General features: G+C 44.4%; 1 protein-coding gene across 1 annotated transcript in view; it reads left to right on the plus strand.

Moving 5' to 3' along the window:
- The window catches only part of ndufaf2 (NADH:ubiquinone oxidoreductase complex assembly factor 2), a 224,662-nt gene that overhangs the window by 192,195 nt on the left and 10,951 nt on the right, over window positions 1-21,516 (plus strand). The window contains 1 exon segment of the mRNA XM_038790988.1: window positions 1,650-1,690. Coding sequence (XP_038646916.1) covers window positions 1,650-1,690 — 41 coding nt within the window.

Genomic DNA, 21,516 nt, shown 5'->3' on the forward strand with positions numbered 1-21,516 from the left:
TTCCCGCCGGCGGGAGAGGCTTGTCAGCGGCAGGGCTTCGGCCCATCGCGGGCCAGAGAATTGCCGCGGGGGGGCCCACCGACCAGCGCGATTCCCGCCCCCACCAAATCTCGGGTGGTGGAGAATTCGGGACACGGCGGGGGCGGGTTTGACGCCGGCCCCAGGCGATTCTCCGACCCGGCGGGGGAGTTGGAGAATCCCGCCCCAGAAGTCTTTTGTGTTATAAGCCTGTTTGACTGGGGTGACTTTGCTTCTGAGCTTTGCCTCCCTTCATATGCAATCCACAAATAAATACGTTCTGTCAGCGGTTACTGGATCTTAATTAGGAATGGGAATTCAGGCTGATTTTTATTTTGTCTCATCGCTCAAAGTTACTATGCATTGTGATGTGGGAATAAGGTTACCTATATAAATACTTGCATTTCAGCACCTTTCATAACTTCAGGACACCCAGAATACTTTGCAGCTAATGAAGAATTTATTTTTGAAATAATAATAATAATAATTGCTTATTGTCACAAGTTGGCTTCAGTGAAGTTACTGTGAAAAGTCCCTAGTCACCACATTCCGTCGCCTGTTCGGGGAGGCCGGTATGGGAATTGAATCCGCGCTGCTGGCATTGTTCTGCATTATAAGCCAGAAGTTAGAAACAGCTAAAAAAAAAATTTTTTTTTTAACTATCTGCAATATCATATTCACCTGCACAGTGCATCTTATTTGTCTGTTCAGCTGGGCATTAATGATACAATGGCATGGTTTGAAGAAAAACAGCAAGTTCTCCTAGTGTGTTGCCTACTATCCCTCCTTCAGTAGATAACACCAAATAAAACAGACAAACTTGTAATTCATCTTATTGTTGTATACAGGACAATGCTGTCGCAGAATGACCAAGACTTTTGCATCCAACACTGTCATTACATTAATAAAGAGGATGTAATTGTATGAAAAAGTGAAAAATGTAAATCGCTTATTGTCACGAGTAGGCTTCAATTAAGTTACTGTGATAAGCCCCTCGTCGCCACATTCCGGCGCCTGTTCGGGGAAGCTGGTACGGGAATTGAACCGTGCTGCTGGCCTGCCTTGGTCTGCTTTTAAAAGCCAGCGATTTAGCCCAGTGTGCTAAACCATCCCCTAAAAAAAGTTTGACAATGTGAGAAAGTGCTATCTAAATCCATGTAATATTGTGTTTACACCTGAGGCTTGTTTCACTTTTTTATCCAGCTACATGTTGAAGTACATTTCAATATTTTATAAAAAGCTTTTTAATACAGACAAGAATTAACTAAGTATTTTGTGAAACATTTGATCTGTGCCCCCTTACCACTGACAAAAACTTAATTAGTGGTCTGTTATGATATGCACTTTAGGCTCATACTTTGTTACGTTGGAGTAATAGCAGCACTACAATGTAGAATTGTTTGAAAAAGAACATGAACTTCCGAAGAGATTTTTTCAAACTCTGAATACTAAGCATCAGAGAAAAACAATTTAAATGGGCTGAAATGTGCAACACTGTAATTAGCACTGAAAGAGAAAAAGTAATGCCGGCATCAGAATTTAGGCCATTTATTTTTTTTCTAAACATTTTGGGAAAATTTTTGGAAGATATTTGATCCTAGTAAATTTTAATTTTCTTTTGTACATAACAGCTTGGATACGAGGACGCAGAAAGGACCCACCCACCATGGAGGTTAGTTTCAAAATATTTTTACTACTTTTTACTTTAAAATGATTGCAAAAACTGTATGTTAAATGTCTAACCAGAAACATAAATACAATAAATTAACTTAAAAGTAGTAATATCATCATCACTCCTTGTGCAGGAGGTTGGTTTAACTCAATTGGTTAGACAACTAGTTTGTGATGCGACGAGACGCCAACAGCGCAGCTTCATTTACCACATCAATTGAGGTTATTCATGAAGGCCCCACCTTCTCAACCTCGCCCCCCACCTGAGGTGTGGTGACTCTCCGGTTAAATCACCGCCAGTCAGCTCTCCCTCAAAGAGGAGAGCAGCCTTTGGTCCTCTGGGACTGTGGCGACAATTGCATTTACTCCTTGTTTTAAAAGAATGGAGTTTGCTGCATATAGGACACTACCTCTGTTGCTCAGAAATTACAACAGATAGTTTATTTTTTATAATGGAGCCTTCACTTCAAAAACTATAATTATGGTTCCAAAAGCATTGCTGGATTATATGCTAGCCTTTAATAAGGACTTTATTGTGAATAAACTCTGTTAGAAGCATAATTCCTGATGCATTTTGATTTTAAGTGCCCTATTTGTACTTTGGAAAAAGTGCATGATTTGCTCTTTGGGAAATAAGGCAATCACTCCCAAATGCATACATTTTGAAATGGGAAGAGTAGAGCATTATATCATTGTAATTCTGCACCAGTTGGCAGTCAGCAGTTTGCCAAGATGTAACAGATCAGTAGAGAGGCTCAAAAGTTTTGAGGAATTACAATTGCGCTCAGGCAACTAGGTCAGCATCAAAATTCAAATTGAACAAAGCTTCAAAGACCTTGAAGAGATGGGTCACGGAAATAGTAACCACAGCCACAAAATCAATTTGGTTCAAAATGCCGTTACTAATATAAAGCATTTACATATCTTGCTTGAGGTCATATAATATGCTTGCAGTCTTATAGTAAATTATTATATTTTCACCTCTTGCTGGGAAAGAGGCTTTGCTTCAAAAAGCAACACAATAGTCTGTACAATAGCCACCTGAGCATTTTAATGGAATCTTTGCAATGGTTCGCTTATGAAATCAATAATGAACTCTTTTTTTAAAAAAAATATTCATTTTCTGAGGGTGACATTTATTTTGTGTGTACAACAGTAGTGACTACCACACCTATCCCTAGTTATCATGAGACGGTGGTGCTGAACTTTCATGCACTGCTGCAATCCATGTGGTGAAGGTTCTCCCACAATTTTGTGAGATGGGATTTCCAGCATTTAGCCTGAGCAATGGAGAAAAAGAAATAGGTGTCTATGCCAGGGTTGTGTGTGACTTGGAGCGAAGGTTGAAGGTAATGATTGTTCCCATGCACCTTTGATCTTCTGAGTGGTGAAGGTGAGGGTTTGGGAGGTGCAGTTGAACAATCCTTGGCGAAATGCCGCAGTAAATCTAGTAGAGATTATTTGTCTTTGTAATATAAATCTCTAGAATGATCGGATGGCAGTCCAAATTGCTGAAGGCATTGTGAGGGTTCATTTAACCAGCCAGGAACAGTTTGGTATAGTTGGCCCAAATTGAAAAAATATTTGTAGTCACAATGACATTTGGAGTGTTTTCTTTGTTTATTTTCTCAATATTTTTCAACACTTTGCAGATTGCTAAATTACCAGGCATCCACCTTCTATGAAGGGCAAAATCAGCAATGCGGATAAAAATAACTTCAATTTGTGATAAAATAATGTCGTTTCGTTCTGCACAAAAGTTCTTTCTTGTTGCTTTTACATTTTCATTTAGATCTAGCTTAATTTTATTTGGGATAAATGGACGCAGCGCTTGTGTTACATCGTGCAAAGACACCTTATCCTCCGAATTAATCTGGAATGTGCGCAGGTGTGAAAACACATGGAGCATCAAATGCAAATTATAAATAAAAACAGAAAATGCTGGAAAAGCTAAGCATGTCTGACACTATCTATGGAGAGGGAAACTGAGTTTTGAGTCTTCATGACGACTCTTCAGAGCAAATTATATTATGGTGCTAAATAAAATGAGGATAGGGCACACTGCATTGACATAAATGCCAACCCATAGATTAAATATACAAACCAGCCCAAAGATTTACTCCAGAATCACCCGCTGTGAATTCAACATGGGAGTCTAAGGTCTGGATTTTACGCTTCTCCATCAGCAGGGGGAACTGAAGGCGGAGCGGGAGTGAGGAGCTCATTAAGTCCAGTGGGTGTCCTGCCCATTGCCTCTACTTCCATCACAATTATAGCACTGGTGGTACCAGAAAGCACGCCCACCAGTGGGTCAGTTGAAGCCCTTAAGTGGACTATTAATTTCCACTGAACGGCTCATCCCCCTGCCACTGGGATGTGTAACCGGTGACACAAAAGGCCCTCGCCAAACCGCCTACCTGGCACGTTTCCATGCGCTGTCTCTCCTGGGGCCATCTGGAGACTCTGTGGCATGGATTTCCCCTTAACAGTGTGAAGGTGAATCTGGTGCCAAGTCAAAGGGAACTCCAGGCTTTCAGGAATAGTGATATCAAAGAGGAGCAGCAAAAGATCCTAATGAAGAATACCCACAGACAGCAAACTTCATTCTAATTGAATTCCACTGAGAGTGAAATAAATGATTGGGACATATATGGAATTAAAGTAGAAGCTGAAATATCAACAAAAATTTATATTTATGTTGCACCTTTGATGTAATAAAACACCCCAAGGCGCTTCACAGGAGCATTATAGAATAAACTCTGAAATTGAGCTGCATAAGGAGATTCTGGGAGCAAATCTCCGGAAAGATTTCTAAGAGTGGTAGCGAGCGAGAACTGCTGCGAGCTCCTTGGCGCTCGGCCCAGAGAGGTCGGTAATGCTATTCACCGTCAATTTGTCCACTTAATGAGGCCTACAGGTTTCTTGTCGCAAATGAAGGTTCGCCAGCCGATTCGCTGGGACCGCGCTTGCCAGCCCCTCGTTAACAAGGTCGAGCAACACTTAAACAGCACTTGCTCAGCTAATCCTGGCCAGCTCACAACAATGGCGCTGAGAAGACTAGCCCAAGATTTGGCGATGCAGACCCGGGGAGGCTCCTGGATGAGATGGAGGCCAGGAAGGATGTCCTGTTCCCCCGAGCGTCCCATAGGGTGAGCCACAGGGTTGCCAGTGCCGCCTGGGATGAAGTGGCGGCGGCCGTAAGCTCGGGAAGTGTGACCAGGAGGACTGGTCTCCAGTGTCGTAAGAAGGTAAATGACATACACCAGGGCAGCACGGGTGAGTTGAAACCAACGCCGCCCCCCACCCACACCGAGACCTTTCTATTCCTACACGGGCATAATCCCCTCCCAACACTTCATGACATCCCCAACCCTCTCTTCACACCCCTCTCCTTTTAATATCCCCCCCTCAACCCTTCCTTCACACCCCAGCCGGGTCCTAGCCTGATGCTGAACCTCTGGAACAGGGTTAGAGGAGCTGATGGAGATGTTAGGGCGTGGCCAGGACAGAGGGAGATGTCAGAAACACTCCAACAGATCCATAGCCACTTGGAGGAGTCCTAGAGGCAACGGGCGCAGGGGATAGTGCCGGCAATGCGTGGCACCGAGGCCAATACTGCTAGGGCGGCGACCGCAGTGGAGAGCCTGGTGCATGACGTCGACAGCATGAGTAAAGGTTTCCAAGGCGTTGCGCAGTCGGTGATGGCCATGGCTGAGGGTCTCGGCAGAATGTCCACCTCGCTGGGGGATGTTACCCAGTACCAGGCTGACCATGATGGGGTACTGCGGGACATGTCCCACTCTCAGATGGAAATAGCCGAGGCGCTGCAGAGGCTGTCCCGGTCGCAGGTGGGCATTGCAGAGTCTCTGCAGAGCATGTCCCAGTGACTGAGGAGCATCGCTGAGGCTGTCGACACCTTGATGCAGACATTGGAGAGCTGCTAGGAGTGGTAGAGCAGATGATGAAGGGACAGCCAGGGCTCGAACCAGCTACCCCTCCATACCGAGGTGAACCCTAGGTCCCAAGGGCACCAACCAAGAAGGGGTGGGGTGCTGGGTACCAACCCAGACCAGTCCCATGGAGTGGGGTTGGTGGCCACCAGCTCCCTCCTCCCCCGAGTTCCACCCCTCTGATGAGGCAGCGTCTCTAGGTCAGCACACGGGACAAGGCGGTATGGCTGTGCATGTGCCGCCAACAAGTGAGCCGGGGCCCTCCAGCTCCAGAGCCCCAGAGGACGCCTGCCAGGGGCATTGAAGGCCATGGGACGAGGTAAGCAGCTGGCTGCCTTCACCTCAGATTTGCATCCTGGGGAGACACCCAGACTTAACAGTAGAGCTAGGAAGGTTGAGGATCACTGAGAGCATTGGGGGAAGGAGGAAGAAGGTGGGGGAGGGAAGTGGATAGGGGGTGAGGGAATGGTGGGGAGAGTGGGCCGGCACCAGCGTGATTGGGAGAGTTGTTGGACACCTGTGACACATTAAAAACCCTTGAGCACAACCAGTATGATGCGTGTGTCACTTTCTTCCGCATTACGGCCGACCTCCGAATCCTTGGCCCATCTCTCCAGACATCTCTCCCTCCCCGTTGTACTCACCCACCCTCCGGCCGTGGACATGTCCCAGGAGCTGTGTCCCTTCCCTTGGGTGTTCGGATGTTGGCTGCTGCGTGTACGGTGTTGTCTCCCGCAGTGTTCAGGCACAGTGTCCAGGCATCAAGGGGTGATTGGGATGCTAGGCAATGACTCCCACATGCTACATGGCCCGCTCACCCACGGGGATCCACATGCGTTGTGCGAAGGCCAATTGCCTATTAGCAATAGCCATCAGTCGCATGGGCAGAGGCCTCGGCAGTCGGTGGGGGTTAAGAGTGGTCAGTGAGGAAGGCGGGCAGGGGCTAGGGTTACCCCTGGAATGGGTGTACTTGGTGGTCCAGTTGCTTCCCCCCCCCTTACCTCCCATGGTGGCCCACACCTCCGGAGGGTGCCCACACCTCCCCTGATGAGGGTCCCTCACAGAGAGCCCAACGCCCGCAGGCTCTTTGCCTGTGAGCAAAGATGGCTACTCACCTCCTCGGCTCCCCTTCGCAGCCCTTCCGCCACGTTCACGTTTTTAAAAAGGAGTACTAGTCGGTGCCAGTGTGAGCACTTCCTGGGGATGTCGACGAATTACAGGAGGCCGTTGGATATGGGGTCGCCCCCTTTGTATGGAAATAGGGCTTAAGTGGTGATACGGAAGCGGGCCGGTTGCATCGCAAACTGTTGGGCACGGTTCTTATTGTCGGCCGCTCCTGCTATTCACCGGCCTCATTTCGCTCGAGCGAGAGCACAATGTGGCTGAAGAATTAAGTCAAATGACAAAAAGCTGGTCAAAGAGGGAGGCTTTAGGGAATATCTTAAAGGAAGAAAGAAAGTAAAGTACAGAGATGAAGAATTGTAGGGAGGGTATGTTGGACTTGATGCCTAAGTATAAATATGTGAAAAATGTATTAATCAGATTGGAAAAAATTGACATTCTACAAATAGAAATATTAGTTATTTTAGATCAGAGTGCTTTTTCAGCATTAAATATGAACTTGCTATGCTTTTAGAAGTCAAGATACATCTCATTTAAAAAGGTTTTTCAATTCATTTTGCAGTGAGACTAATAGCATAAAAGGGTAAGTTTCCATCAGTTCTCTGCTTTCTGTGTGATTTCAGCCTTTGGGTACGTCAACAGCTTATCCCGTGAGAAGCATGGAATCACTGACAACAACTTCTGGATTTCCATGTTTTATTATACCTGCGTGGAATCCAGAAGTTGCTGACATTTTTGTCATAGTTACTAATTTAAAATTCAGACCATTCATTCCGTTGATCATCATAGAGTTAATACATCTTTTCCAATTTGCACATTTTCATTTTACAAAATTGATGAGTAAAATTCCTTGATTACAGTTTCAAAATAGTCATTAAGAAAACAAAAGTGCCATTTGCCAATAGAGGGAGCTAATTGGTTACTATGCAATGATAATCATTACAGCTACAGAATGTGAAATTAGCCTTCGATAAGAGCGGAATGGTGTGATAGTGAACTAGTAGCCTGTTTTAAGTTCTACCAAACTTTCTTTCCCATTGAAACAATGTAAAATGGACTGACAATTCGCTATGGCTGAACATCAATAGCACTTCTACAATCCCTCATTTATTAAATTACATTTTCAGGTGGCACAGTGGTTAGCACTGTTGCATCGTGGCGCTCAGGACCCATGTTCGACCCCAGCCCCGGGTCACTACCCGTGTGGAGTTTGCACATTCTCCCCGTGTCTACGTGGGTCTCTCTCTCTCTTTCACCCCCCAACTCCCCAAATCCAAAAAGATGCGCAGGATGGGTAGCTTGGCCATGCTAAATTTCTCCTTAATTGGAATTTCTTTTAATTAAAAAAAAATAACATTTTCATTAAATTTATTAAAAAGGTAAAGTCACCATAGCCCCAGCTGACCAACGGCTGCTTTCCCCTTTGAGGGAGAGAGCTGACTGGTGGTTATTTAACCTGAGGATCACCACACCTCAGGCGAGAGGCAGGGTTGAGAAGGCGGGGCCTTCATGAATAACCTTAACCGGTATGGGAATTGAACCCACGCTGCTAGTCTTGTTCTGCAGCACAAACCAGCAGTACAGCCAAGTGAGCGAAACAAGAGGGAACTAGAATTACGGCACCACCTTCGGCCCTAATTGATGATCCCTTATCCTAAGACTGTGCCTTGTGTTTTAGATTCCTCAACAACAGAAACAATCTGTCAGCATCTACCCTATCAAGTCCTTTAGAATTTTGTATTTTTCAATGAGAGTGCTTCTTCAGATAATATAGGTCCAATTTACTCAACCTGTCATCCTAGGACAACTCCATTATCACAGGGACCAATTTTGTGAAACTTTACCTTCAATATAAATATATCCTTCCTTAAGTATGGAGACCAAAACTGCACATAGTATTCCAGATATGCCATCACCAAAGCCCTGTACAGTTATAGCAAGACTTTGCTATTCCTGTAGTCCAATTCCCTTGCAATAAAGGCCAGCATGCTATTTGCCTTCCCAAATGGAAACCCCGGTCCGGAGTGGGGAACCAAAAAAACAACCACTTGCTCCTGGAATTCTTTGGTTGACGGGCCATTTGCTTTGAAATAGAAAATTATATTTGTTCTTCAATTTCAATTGGCTCTCTTGGAGCTGTGATTGTTTGTTGTGACAGCCGAGCCCATTGCCTATGCTTGGCTGCGTTTCAAAAGCTAAAGGACCGCTTATATCAGCGTGTGGAGTTAGGAAGTTTCCTGATCCAACATTCCAGCCTCCATTACAGAAATCTGGTCATGAGTGCTACCGGGCAGGATTCTCCAGACCCGCCCGCCAGGTGACCGGAGAATCACGCCCGAGGTCAATGGACTTTTCCATTGTCCACGCTGGGCGGGTCGGAAGAATCCAGCCCACCCTGTAAAGCCCTTTGCATGTTTATATCTTGCATGTTCCAATGAGATCACGTCTCATTCTTCTGACTCTCAGAGAATATAGACTCAATTTATTCAGCTTTTCCCCATTGGAGAACTGTCTCAACCCTCAATCTAGTGAACGTTCGCTGTGCTACATCCATATCCTTCATCAACATTATGGAATATGAAATGTCCTGCTGGTAGACCTGTATGAAATGAGCAACCATTCAGTGAGTATGCAAAGGCTACACTATAGCTACAGAGAGAGAAGCTCACGATCCGCCGTTGTAGTAATTTTCCCCACACCTTAGCACAGTGCCCCCCAACTAAAACAGCTTTGTTTCCAGAAGAGATGATGATGAGGCAGTTTGAAACTAGACGGTCTCTCAACAGGCCAAGTGATGAGGAATGGAATTTTTACAGAAGTTCACCTCATCACCATCCTGCTCACCATAATGAGGCAGCATCTACCATGGAAACGTTAATAACGATTGTTCTTTAGCTGATGAGTGATGAAGAAGCACCTCCTGGTGTATTTAAAAAGTAGCCTTGGGCAGCACGGTGGCGCAGTGGTTAGCATTGTTGCCGCATGGCGCCGAGGTCCTGGGTTCAATTATGGGTCACTGTCTGTGTGGAGTTTGCACATTCTCCCCGTGTTTGCGTGGGTTTCGCCCCCACAACCCAAAGATGTGCAGGGTTAGGTGGATTGAACACGCTAAATTGCCCCATTAATTGGAAAAAATGAATTGGGTATTCTAAATTTATTTAAAAAGAAAAAAAAAGTAGCCTTACCTGAATTTTCTCAACTGGGGTTGCAGTATAACAGGTTATGTTAAGAGGTTGTATATTTTGAGAGGACTGGTAGTCGACCTGAGTTTGTTAGTCACATAATCCCTTTTATTATTCTCATTGATATATTCGTACATGTGCTAGTTTTGTGTGGGAAGAAATTAATCTCACATTGGCACTATATTCTCTAACTCAGAAGAGAACTAGTGCTGATTGTTGCAATGTTTGTCTCAACTCCACTTCCCTGCCTACCCTTGATTTCCCTTGACTCCCTTTTTAGTCAAGAATGTATCTACCTCTAGCTTAAAAATGACCCTGCCTCCACTGCCCTTTGGGGAAGTGAGTTCCAAAGACTAAAGTCACTCTGAGAGAAAAAAATTCTTCTCCTCCTCAAATGTGAGACCCCATATTTCTAAATGGTGGCCTCTAGCCTTAGTCTCTCCCACAAGTAATGGTTAGTGTAAAACCCATGTAAAATGAGAGTACAGTGTTGGAGTGCACGGAAATAATAGTGCAGCCTTTAAAAAAACAATTCTGGCTGGAAGTTGCAGAACAGGCTCGAGGAGCAGCAGCTAAGCAGAGAAAAAACAGGGTCTGCTTTATCGTAAAACCTAATGCCTGTCTTCTATTTGGAGCGATAGGATCTGGATGCATGCAGTGATTCCCCAAATGATGGCCCCCAGCTTTAGCTGGGTAATTACGAAGGAGAAGAAAATCATAAAAGGTATCATCATGGGCTGTCATGCGTACCTTTTACTGTCTGGCTGCAGGATTGCATTAGCAAAGTCTCAGCAGACCATAGATGCATTTAATGGGAAGCTAGACATGGATGCATAGATATAGAAGTTAAATGAGTACATGAAGGAGAAATAAATTGAAGGGTGTGCTTAGAGGGTTGGATGAAGCGGGATGGGATGAGGCTGGTGAAGAGCATAAACACCAGCACAGATGAGATGGGCCGAAGGACCTGTTCTGTGCTGTATATAATTGAGAAGCAAACCCAGCTGTTTGCAGGCAGAATACAAAAACTTCACTGCACAAATCTGTACTTTTCAGGCTTACAAGGTCCTCACTTATAGCTGTCTCAATTGAGGCCAGCAACAGTTATGCCAGTCAACACACCAAGGGAGATCCATTAGTAGTATATAAAAATGTTAAGCATGCACTGAATGTTCTGTGATTTTGATCAAAATTCTTCACTGTCCACTCACGTTTTCCCTATGTGCACTCTAGAGACGTGCATTTTATTACAAGCTGTCTGATCCAGAGAGTCTACCTAGTTTAATGGGCACAAATGCTTAAAGTTGCAAATTTAATGTGCTCAACTGGGCTGTGCTTTTCTGGCCGCATCATATGGGTGCTGACAGAAAGCAAGCAACTGACTTCATTCAAAAGATATCTTGTGATTAATGCAATTGGAAATAGACAACATTATTAATTTGGCAGATATTCAAATAAGAGAAAAGCTATTAAAATGAAGCTGGATTTGCAAAAAGAACAAAACAGAGGAAGGCATTGTTCCTAAACTACAACAGCTATTCAGATTAATTTGTTGATCGCTGTGATGTCTTTACGAAGGAAGGCTAAACTGTTACAATTTACAAATGCACGCCAACATAACAAGCCCATTACAAATTTTAATTAGTGTCTTGTTAATCAGAAGATCTGTACAGTGACATTTAATATTCAACGAATAAGTTAAACAGTAGAGTGTTTGTCAGATGCTTACTATTGGCAAGAAAAAGCACGGCAGGCAACTCTGCCCACAGACTAAAGCCCCTTACTATTATGTGTTTATTATGTTCCTATTTAAACAGTTAAATATTAAACATGCTTTGCACTTCATACAGCACAAATATGCCTCATATCCCTTTGTATGAATGTGAATGGTAATAATAACAGTAATTAAGACAGAGGGCGTGATTCTCCCAAAACATGTCTAAGTTAATTTATAACGGGTTTCTCTGGGAGTTTCCCGTCTGCCCTGACGCTATTCAATGACACTTAATCACTTTTTTGGGTCCTGTGGCGTTTCTCATCGGCTTAGAATTTTTTTCAGCATTGGGGAGATGAACTCGGAGATCGAGCCATCATTTTGAAAGGGTTCCCCACACCGCCCCACCCATGGGCAATGCCACACCCCCCACGCACATGGACTACCCCACACCCCCCAAGTGAGGGCACCCCGTTATGGGGACCCTCAAGCCTCCTTACTAGCACCCCCTCGCTTCTATGACGCCCACCCATCACCCCAACATCCCAGAGCCCCTACGTACCTGCCCAGCACTCCCACACCCTTCAAACCCTCCCTCCACCCTCATGTCATGGGCATGGCCCCCTTTGCCTTCGGGTCCCTGACAGTGCCACTCTGGCAGTCAGGAACCCCTGTACTGCCACCCCGGCATCCAGGCAATGGTCCTGCTAGCCTGGCAGTGCCATTGGGTACCTTAGCAGTGCCAGGGTGACAGTTCCAAGGTGCCAGCTGGTGCCCGTGTTCCGGGGGGGGGGGGGGGGGCAGGGAGCCATGCTGCACTTACCCTGACCACCCAATGGTCTCCGATGGTTCGAGAAACCCCCCCGGGTGCTGTTCCGCCTGATCCATGTTTGTGTGGACCAGCACTCATCAGTGCACGGCTGCAGCCTCCCTGGGAGGTTGGAGAATCGACGGATGCCTGTGGATCCCAGGTCAGTAGGTCGTAAGTAGGTTTATGACCTACTTCCGCAAGTGTCATTCGGTTCGGGGCGGGGCTCCGACTCATGATTCTCGCAGGACTCCGGCGAATCTTGCGAAGTGCGGAGACTGTCAGTAGGCTTGCTGGAGGGCTTTTCCGAGATTCCCCAGCCGGGTTGAGCTCTCACTTGAGAGCATACTTTAAAAAAAAAATTTAGAGTACCCAATTCTTTTTCCGATTTAGCGTTGCCAATCTACCTACCTTGCACATCTTTTGCGTTGTGGGGATGTGACCCACGCAGACACGGGAGAATGTGCAAACTCCACACAGACTGTGATCTGGGACCGAACTCGCTTCCTCGGTGTCGTGAAGCAGCAGTACAAACCCCTGCAGCACCATGCTGCCCCATAATTAAGATGCACTTAGTTGCACAAACGATGGGATAAAGTTATTTTATAAGAGCAATGAAGAGTCCACACCAAGTAGGTTGAAAGAAAAATTAACTTTATTTTACAATTACTATTACTACTGGGTCTTCTCTAGTTGGTGCCTTACTGGCCGACTCTATTTATATATAACCAGAAATTGTTAACAGTCCCCCGCCCTCTTATCGGGGGAGCTCATATTCTGCAAGCTCAACAGGGTAGTTAATCATCCCTGCTCCGTAAGACCCGTGGGGGTTATAACAGAATAACTAGTTTTGTCTCAAATCTGCATCTTTCATTTCACTCCAAAGGTGTAAAACTCACAAGCAAGTAACATAGGTCTGAATAATATCAGGTGGGGAGGCGAATGATTTAGACTTAAATTTATTGTCATGTGTACCAGGCAGATAGTTCCTTATATGAAAAACATAGGACTTACGATAAATACACAATATAAATACGTAGACATAGATATCGGGTGAAGCATACAGAGTGTAGTGCTACAACATTCGAGAAGATGTGTGGAGAGATCAGATCAGTCCATTGGAGGGCCATTCAGTCTGGTAACAATGGGGAAGAAGCTGTTTTTGAATCCGTTCGTGTGTGTTTTCAGACGTTTGTATCTTCAGAGGTTGGAATAGAGAATAACCCAGGTGGGAGGTGTCTTTAAATATGCTGCCTGCTTTCTCATGGCTGCGGAAGATGTAGATAGTCAAAGGATGGGGGATGGGATGCGGGTTCGCGTGATGGACGGGACTGTGTTCACAACTCTATAGTTTCTTACGGTCTTGGGCCGAGTAGTTGCCATACCAGGCTGTGATGCAGCCAGATAGGATGCTTAATATGGTGCAGACTTGATGGGCCAAATAGCCTCCTTCTGTACTGTAGATTCTATGATATAGTGAATTGGTAAAATTGGTAAGGGTCAATGTGGACATGCCGAATTTCCTTACTTTCTTAAGGAATTTAGGTGCTGTTGTGCCTTCTTGATCGTAGAGTCGATGAGGGTGGACCAGGACAGATTGTTAGTGATGTGCACATAGGAACTTGAAGCTGTCAACCATCTCTACCTCGGCACCATTGATGCGGTGTGTATGGCACTTCGCTTCCTAAAGTCACTGACCAGATCCTTAGTTTTGCTGACATATCACACCTCACAGCCATAAAGCACTGCGAGGCGGACACCAAGTGTGTCTGCGTGGGTTTCCTCCGGGTGCTCCGGTTTCCTCCCACAAGTCCCGAAAGATGTGCTGTTTGGTAATTTGGACATTCTGAATTCTCCCTCAGTGTACCCGAAAGGGCGCCGGAGTGTAGCGAGTAGGGGCTTTTCGCAATAACTTCATTGCAGGGCTATGTATGTTAAAGATGCCTATGGGTAATCCCTGATTCCTTTTTTTCTTTGTCATTTGTTTATGTTAACATGCGGGCTGATGTCTGGGCATGGTGGGAGGAAGGGATCGTTGTTACTGTTATGAGGCTTGAGATATTTGTTGTTGGTTATTGATTGTTGTTGGGTGTAAATTCGGGAGAAAAATTGTGAAAAAGGAGGAAAATAAAAATATTTTATAAAGAAAATAACTTCATTGCAGTGTTAATGTAAGCCTACTTGAGGCAATAATAAAGATTATTGTTATTAATATGAAGTGGGATCTGTGCTCCTCATTGGGGATAAATCACGGCCTTGGGAGCTACCAGCTGATCATTGGCCAGCAATTGCATGAGTCCCAGCAGCGCCAGGAAGACACAAGCTGCCGGGGTTATAGGAGAATAGGAAGATCAAGGCCCATGGATATTCAGAGCAGGTAAGTCTGCACTTTGAGCTGAGAAGGTTTGGGTAGGTTCGGCAGGGGTGGGGGTCAAGGTGGGTGGTGAGTTTGAGGTAAGGGAACAGGTAGGAAGAAAGCGGGATAGTCGACCTAAGTGGGGATGTCCCACAGTCAGCCATGTGCTGCCCTGAAGATCGATCCCCCCAATTCTTCCAACACTTTAAGTATTACATTTTAAAAATTGGGCATACCGCTCCCGTGCCAGGTGAGTATGCCAAACGCTTTGTGGCACAGGTAGTATGTTATCGGGGCCAATTGATTTTATAACGATTATTCATTTAAATGGGGCAAACGTCCTGCCGCTTTCAGCATCTCCCCGGCCATCTCCCGTTGGTATTATGGGCGAGAGCTCAGGGGTGGGCAATCTTAAAGTGGGATGGGCACCCGCCCTATTTTACATGCCCCCCATCCCTCCATGGAACCGCTACCACCTTGAGCATTTAAAATTCAGTCCATAAATTGTATATGCCATCTTATGGTTTCACTATCTAACCCTGTGAATGCTACTCTATGATATACAATAGAGTAGACAAATAGAGTTGTTTCAATGGGTGTAATGTGGAAAAGGCACATTAAGGTACATTGGTGAATCTTGACAAAAGATGTTATTTCAGAAAAGTACATTCTCTACCAGCCTCTCAGCTACATGTACATAAATAACTATTATCAGGGGCCATCTGCTGATTAGGTGCAGCTCTCCCTGTGGGAGATATTGCACATCAACGTTTTGAACCTTTTCAGGTTCCTATCCAAGTACACAAGTGTGTAAATGTCCAAGCATGTTGATATTCAAATCAGGCACTGCTACCTCTTGAAGAGAAAAGCTGCACCATTAATGCAACCTTCCTCAAAAATCATGAATGGAATTTCATTTATGTCAATATACAAAAGTAACCATTGATTTGTTGTTAAAAAAAGAATAGAACTTGTTTATTGACAAAAAAAATCACTATCAAATTTTTTAAATGACTTGTCAGACGCTATCACTGTGTTAGAATTATAAGTTACAGTTGAAATTAGTAGGCATTATCATTTTCTCCCTTGGAACTCAAATTCAGGAGTCCTCAACTGTACTAAATTGGGATTAAATTGAAGATTTCTTCAACATTGAAAACTTGCAATTAATTTAATTAATGGTTCCATTGAAAGAAAAATGTATTTGCCATGCAGAAGCACACAGGCTGTGCGTACAAATAATTCTTGCATAGCCTGTGCGTTATAAACTCCATACATAGCACACTGGGCCATGGCGCCTACATATGGGTCACATTCTGGCTCAATGCCAGTTCAGTTTGTTTATAACAATTTACCAGAGCTACAGTCCCAACTGAAAATGGTCAGGGTAGTGACAGAGCATCATGTGTGATTTCTTTCAGAGGCTCAGATAGTTGTACTAATTACCTTGGGCATCTTTTGCTCTCACTTCAGTGATTACAGATATCTCTGATCCAGATGTGGCTAAGTAAATCTCCGATATCTATCTCTCATTTCTTACCAATCACAAGGATGAGATGATACTTTATAAATATAAAAATGCTAACAATTTTCCATCCCGGTTTGTGCAGATGTAAATCCTGTTATGGCCAGAAACTCTATGGCGAGAGAACCATAGTGGGATTTGCAACGGGGAAATCTCAAAATGCGATCTTCCCCGCCCCCACCAGCAACATAACCAGATGGGTATGAACTGACTTCCATTAATATACTTTAATATTCAAAATTAGCTTAATGACGAATCTTCCGAGTATGTCAGATGTTCCCACCTGCCGATGTGACAGAATGCTGGGGGGAATCACTACTGGTCTGTAAAGCAAAGACCCGTCATGATAACCACAATGGGAGCTCAGTGGGGGTGGTCAGGGACATTGATGCCCCCCACCACCCCCCACGTCCCTTCCACGTGAAATAAACTACTGTTATGGGGACGCCTAGTAACTTGTGCATTTTGGGCTCTACAAACAGGAACAGAATTCTGTTTGAACACCTAAATGATGCACACTGTATAATGCTGAAATGTTGTAATTATTCCACAAATACCAAAGCCCTCATTCCATAAGGAGTTTTGTCATACAAATCTATTATTAAAATTAGATTGGAGGCCCATCGCAAGCACAAATTCAGATTAGCAATGTTTGAAGCTGAGATAACATTGAAAGCAGGGACTTTACAAGCCCTCGCATTAGATTTTCTATTGTTGACACCAAAACTAGTTTTAACTTCTAACTCTCCAGTACACTTTGCAGTATATTATCATAACTGCCAGTATTAGGAATCATATGGCAGTTGCGGCATCGATACTTCACTAAGTGAGATAAAAAACAAATTTGCATTTGACTTTCTTTATAGTGTATTCCCTGCCATATTACCAATGCAGCAGCCACGTGACAAAGGCCTGATTTTCACCATGACAGAAATCCATTTTGACAAACTTGGCAGAAGTGTCAGAAAACCACAAGTGCCACCCTGAAAGGCAGTATTTTCCATTTTCGGAGGGTGGGAATGGAGGTGGTTCACATTTCACACGCGTGGTTCATGGAGGCAGTTGACCGTTCAAATCATCAGCTGTCTCCATTGTAGTTCGATTTTGTAGCCTTGGAGTGTGAAACCTGAAGTGTGCAAATTAGTGCTGGTGAGAGCAGGTCTGAACGTTGTGGATTTCACTCCGTCTGTCGACAAGTAAGGCTTCCACTACTGCATGACTGCTTTCACATCAATCTATTATCACAATAGGGTGCCTGCCATTTCAGCTTGATTAACAGTGACAAGTGGTTATAGATCCTTTGGAATGGGACTATGAATTTCAAAGCTTGCTGTTGTCAGGGTTTGAGCATTTGAATGAAATATTTGTATACGGCTTTATTTAGCTGAACAAATTTAAACAAAGGGCCTTGTGAGTTGGGAAATGGTGAATAGGTTGTTCTGGAAGGTATGAGGAGTTATGAGAGTGTGGTTGCAGGGCCTGAGGTGACATGGGTTGGCATGAATGGGGCAAGGGGTTTGTGTGGGAGGATGAGGAGAATGGGAGCTGGAGGGCTGGTCCATGTTTTATTCTTTTTGAAATTTTGAACACAATGCTGGAGCCCCACCAGCCCAGCTCCACATCGGGCATCCTCCTCACTACTTATGGGGTCACACACCCTAACATCTAATATTAGTGCTCCGCTTCCCCCCCCCCCCCCTCCCAAATTCCAATGACAAGGCAGTCATTTTTAAAAGTTGCATTTGCGGAGGAAGATATTCCCCCATTTCTGGCACCTGACTTTCAGATGAAAATCCAGGCCAAAGTCCCTGAAACAGCAAGTTGCATGAACAAACTTAAAGGGTGGGATTTTCCAGCCCTTCCTGCTGGCGGGATTTTCTGGTCCCGCCGAAGATGACCCTCCGCCACAGGTTCCCTACTGGCGGGATGGGCAAGCTGTGGACATCAGCGGGACTGAAAGATTCCACCGGTGGCCAATAACAAACCTTCTCCACTGCCAGAAAACATGCCAGGTGGTTGGGCGGGGGGGGGGGGGGGGGGGGGGGGGAGTCGAAAATCCTGCCCAATGTGTATTGATCATTCAAATTGACGGCATCAACTTAATGATGTGCTGGGCTAAGGGGATCTTTCTTCATCATGTTGCTCCCATTGTTAGATGCTTACTGACCATCTCTAGGTTGTCAATAGTTATGGAGATATTTGGATACATAATGCTACAACCTTCAATGAGACAAATCAGTTACTTTGTAGTTCCAGAGTAGTGTTCCGGATAGTCACAATCTGGAAGTGTAAATAGACCTGGCAGATGGACCTTCTCTGATCCTTAGGTCTGAACATCTGCAGGTCATAGTGAATATTCCAATGGTGATACACTGATGTTTTGGGTGCTAGAACTGCTACTGTGACAGGTGGACTGCAAGGGTCCAAGATGTAATGGTGCAAATCTAAGTTATATACAGTAATTCTTTGCCTACAACGTTTTCAGACCATCTGCCGTGCAAACTGTGTTGCATTGAAATTCCCCAGATCAGCATACTGTATCAGAAAGTTCCCCTGTCTAGGTCCTGATTTGGAGGAGTCACTAGTGGATAATAAGCAGGCACAACACATAATAACCTTTGTCCTTGTTAAAGCTAAACTTTGCCTGAACATTCCTGTCCACAGATAGTGCCGCAGACAGCAATTTCATAGTATTCCAGGCTGAAGTGTGTGAGGTAGGCTGCTCAACCTTAATTCCTAATTTTCTTGTCAGTTTGGCAGCTGTAGTTCAGTATGTTGAATCAGCTTTTGATAGATAGGTCACATTTATTGAGGCTCTGAGAGCATTGGTTTTCTGTAGTATTCTCTGTGGATCTCCCTTGTTTTTGCACATGTCTCTAATGTTCACATGTAACATGTTTTACAGGTGACACTCGACTTTGTTTTGAGGCCATTGATTCATTGGAGCCATTCATGGACTCTACTGAGGCCAGACTTATGGCCATGATTGATGAATGCCCTTCATCTTGTCACCATGCTCCTTAATAGCATCATCTCAGATAGGAGGGTATTGTTTGAAGTGGTAAGGACTGGTTTTGAGGATTCCAATGGTTTCCTCCCCATTTATCATACTTGTTTCTGCTTACAGTGTTGCTCTCAAGATGCCTGCAGGCAGCCTTTTTGATGCAGAAACCTTTTTGCATAAATCTGTTTTTCGCTGCTAAAGTTGCCCACTGGATGTTTGTGGTTTCTTCAAATTGAGGGTAGTTTCATGTGTATGCTGGATGGAATCCACCATAGTCATTGCATTAACATCATGCTTCAACCAAGAGCTGCAGGACTGTGATCCCTGGCACATCTTACATATTTTGTGCTATTTTTGAACCAATTTGCTCTGTAGCTGAATTACTGAGACTTGAAACAATGGCTGTCACTTACACATCCATTATTTTGTGGAAGAAGTAAAAATATAAATTCAAAAACGTAAGTTGCTTCCACTCAGTTTTTGGACCAGGTCACTCGACGATCACTCTGAGCCTCATGGGCAAGCTTTTTTTGAGACTCACTACTTTATTGTGCAGCTTTGAGCCTGTTAGCATTTCAGTGCAGATGCCCTTAATGACCACCTGTTGCATGGTCCTTTGTTGCTAATCCTATCTAATTTTGTGTTTTTACTACATTAGATTCCTTTATGATTTTATATATAGGGGTTCCATGTGCACAATTTTGTGTTGGTGGCCTTGATTTCTACGTTTGGAGCTCAAAGTACTGTACAACACTTGCTGTTTTTGAATCCAGCAGCTAGGCATCCTTGATCTGAATAGCACTTTTAATATTACAGGAATAGATCAAAGCCAATTGCTGACCCTGGTGATGGGTTTAAATATCGGATACTCAAGTTAGTTTCACACAAAAAAGTCAGGCAAAAATTTTTACTTGGAAGGGTAATGTTGCTAAAACCATTGGCCCAGATTTTGATGTAGAGCTAACAATGGAGCTATTGTCACTCACACATTAACTGTTAATAGATGTAAATCAGTATAGCTTTTGCCATCAGTACACGCAGTTAAACATGAAAATTAACAAGTTGCGATTCCAAATGCAACATCTTGTATTAGAGATGAAAATATTCACACGAAGACCTGAGGATGAGTAAAGAAGCAGTTCATTATATCAGAATTCTGGGGGAAAGGCCTGAGGCTCCGCAGCCTTTCTGACAGCACTCTTTCTCACTTGAGCTAAGGCTCACACGGGTTAATATACAGATTCAAGGGGCGGAATTAGTTGTATTCTCATTTACATACAAGCAATCAACTATATTCTCCAGGCCCGGCCCTATTTTGTTACGCTGTCGGCCCCTGAACCCCTGCGCCATGTTGCGTTGGGGCCAGCACATGGAGGAAATCCCCCACGCGTTGAGGAAGTCCCCCCACGCGTGCGTGGGTTGGCGCGGCGCCACTGCCAGGAAGGGAGGCTGGAGTGGCGTGAACCGCTCCAGCGCCAATCAGTAGTGCCCGTGCCCGTTTTGCACCGTTGTGAAATGCGACGGCAGTCACGACGGCGCGGAAACTCTGCCTCCATTTCGGAGAATCCTGCCCTGGGTATTGAAATGCAACCATGTGCAGTTATGATATTTGTGTGATAAGTACCCCTAAAGATAACATTTATACACATTAAATGAAATGAAAATCGCTTATTGTCACGAGTAGGCTTCAATGAAGTTACTGTGAAAAGCCCCTAGTCGCCACATTCCGGCGCCTGTCCGGGGAGGCTGGTACGGGAATCGAACCGTGCTGCTGGCCTGCCTTGGTCTGCTTTAAAAGCCAGCGATTTAGCCCAGTGTGCTAAACCAGCCCCTCCCGAAAAGTAGTTATTTATATAAAGAAAGCGTTGACATTCAGTTGTCCCCATCTGTTTAATTCTACGTTTTGTTCCTTGATTTGACAGTGATCAAAATTCCTACCAAAGTGACTAATGAGACCAAAGAAAGGACTGTTTTGTGAGCTCGAACCACAGTACTGATGTAGATTGACAATTAAAGTGCTTTATTGTTTCAATTCTTTGTACTGCTTTCCTTCCATTGTTCAGAAGCAGTAGCACAAATACAGAATTGAACAATTTGTACTAAACAGAGATTGAATTTGGATTTAATTTTTAAAAATAAATATTTTTATATTAAAGTTTACATTTT

The sequence above is a fragment of the Scyliorhinus canicula genome, chromosome 3, assembly GCF_902713615.1.
Source record: "Scyliorhinus canicula chromosome 3, sScyCan1.1, whole genome shotgun sequence".
Classification (NCBI taxonomy): Eukaryota; Metazoa; Chordata; class Chondrichthyes; order Carcharhiniformes; family Scyliorhinidae; genus Scyliorhinus; species Scyliorhinus canicula.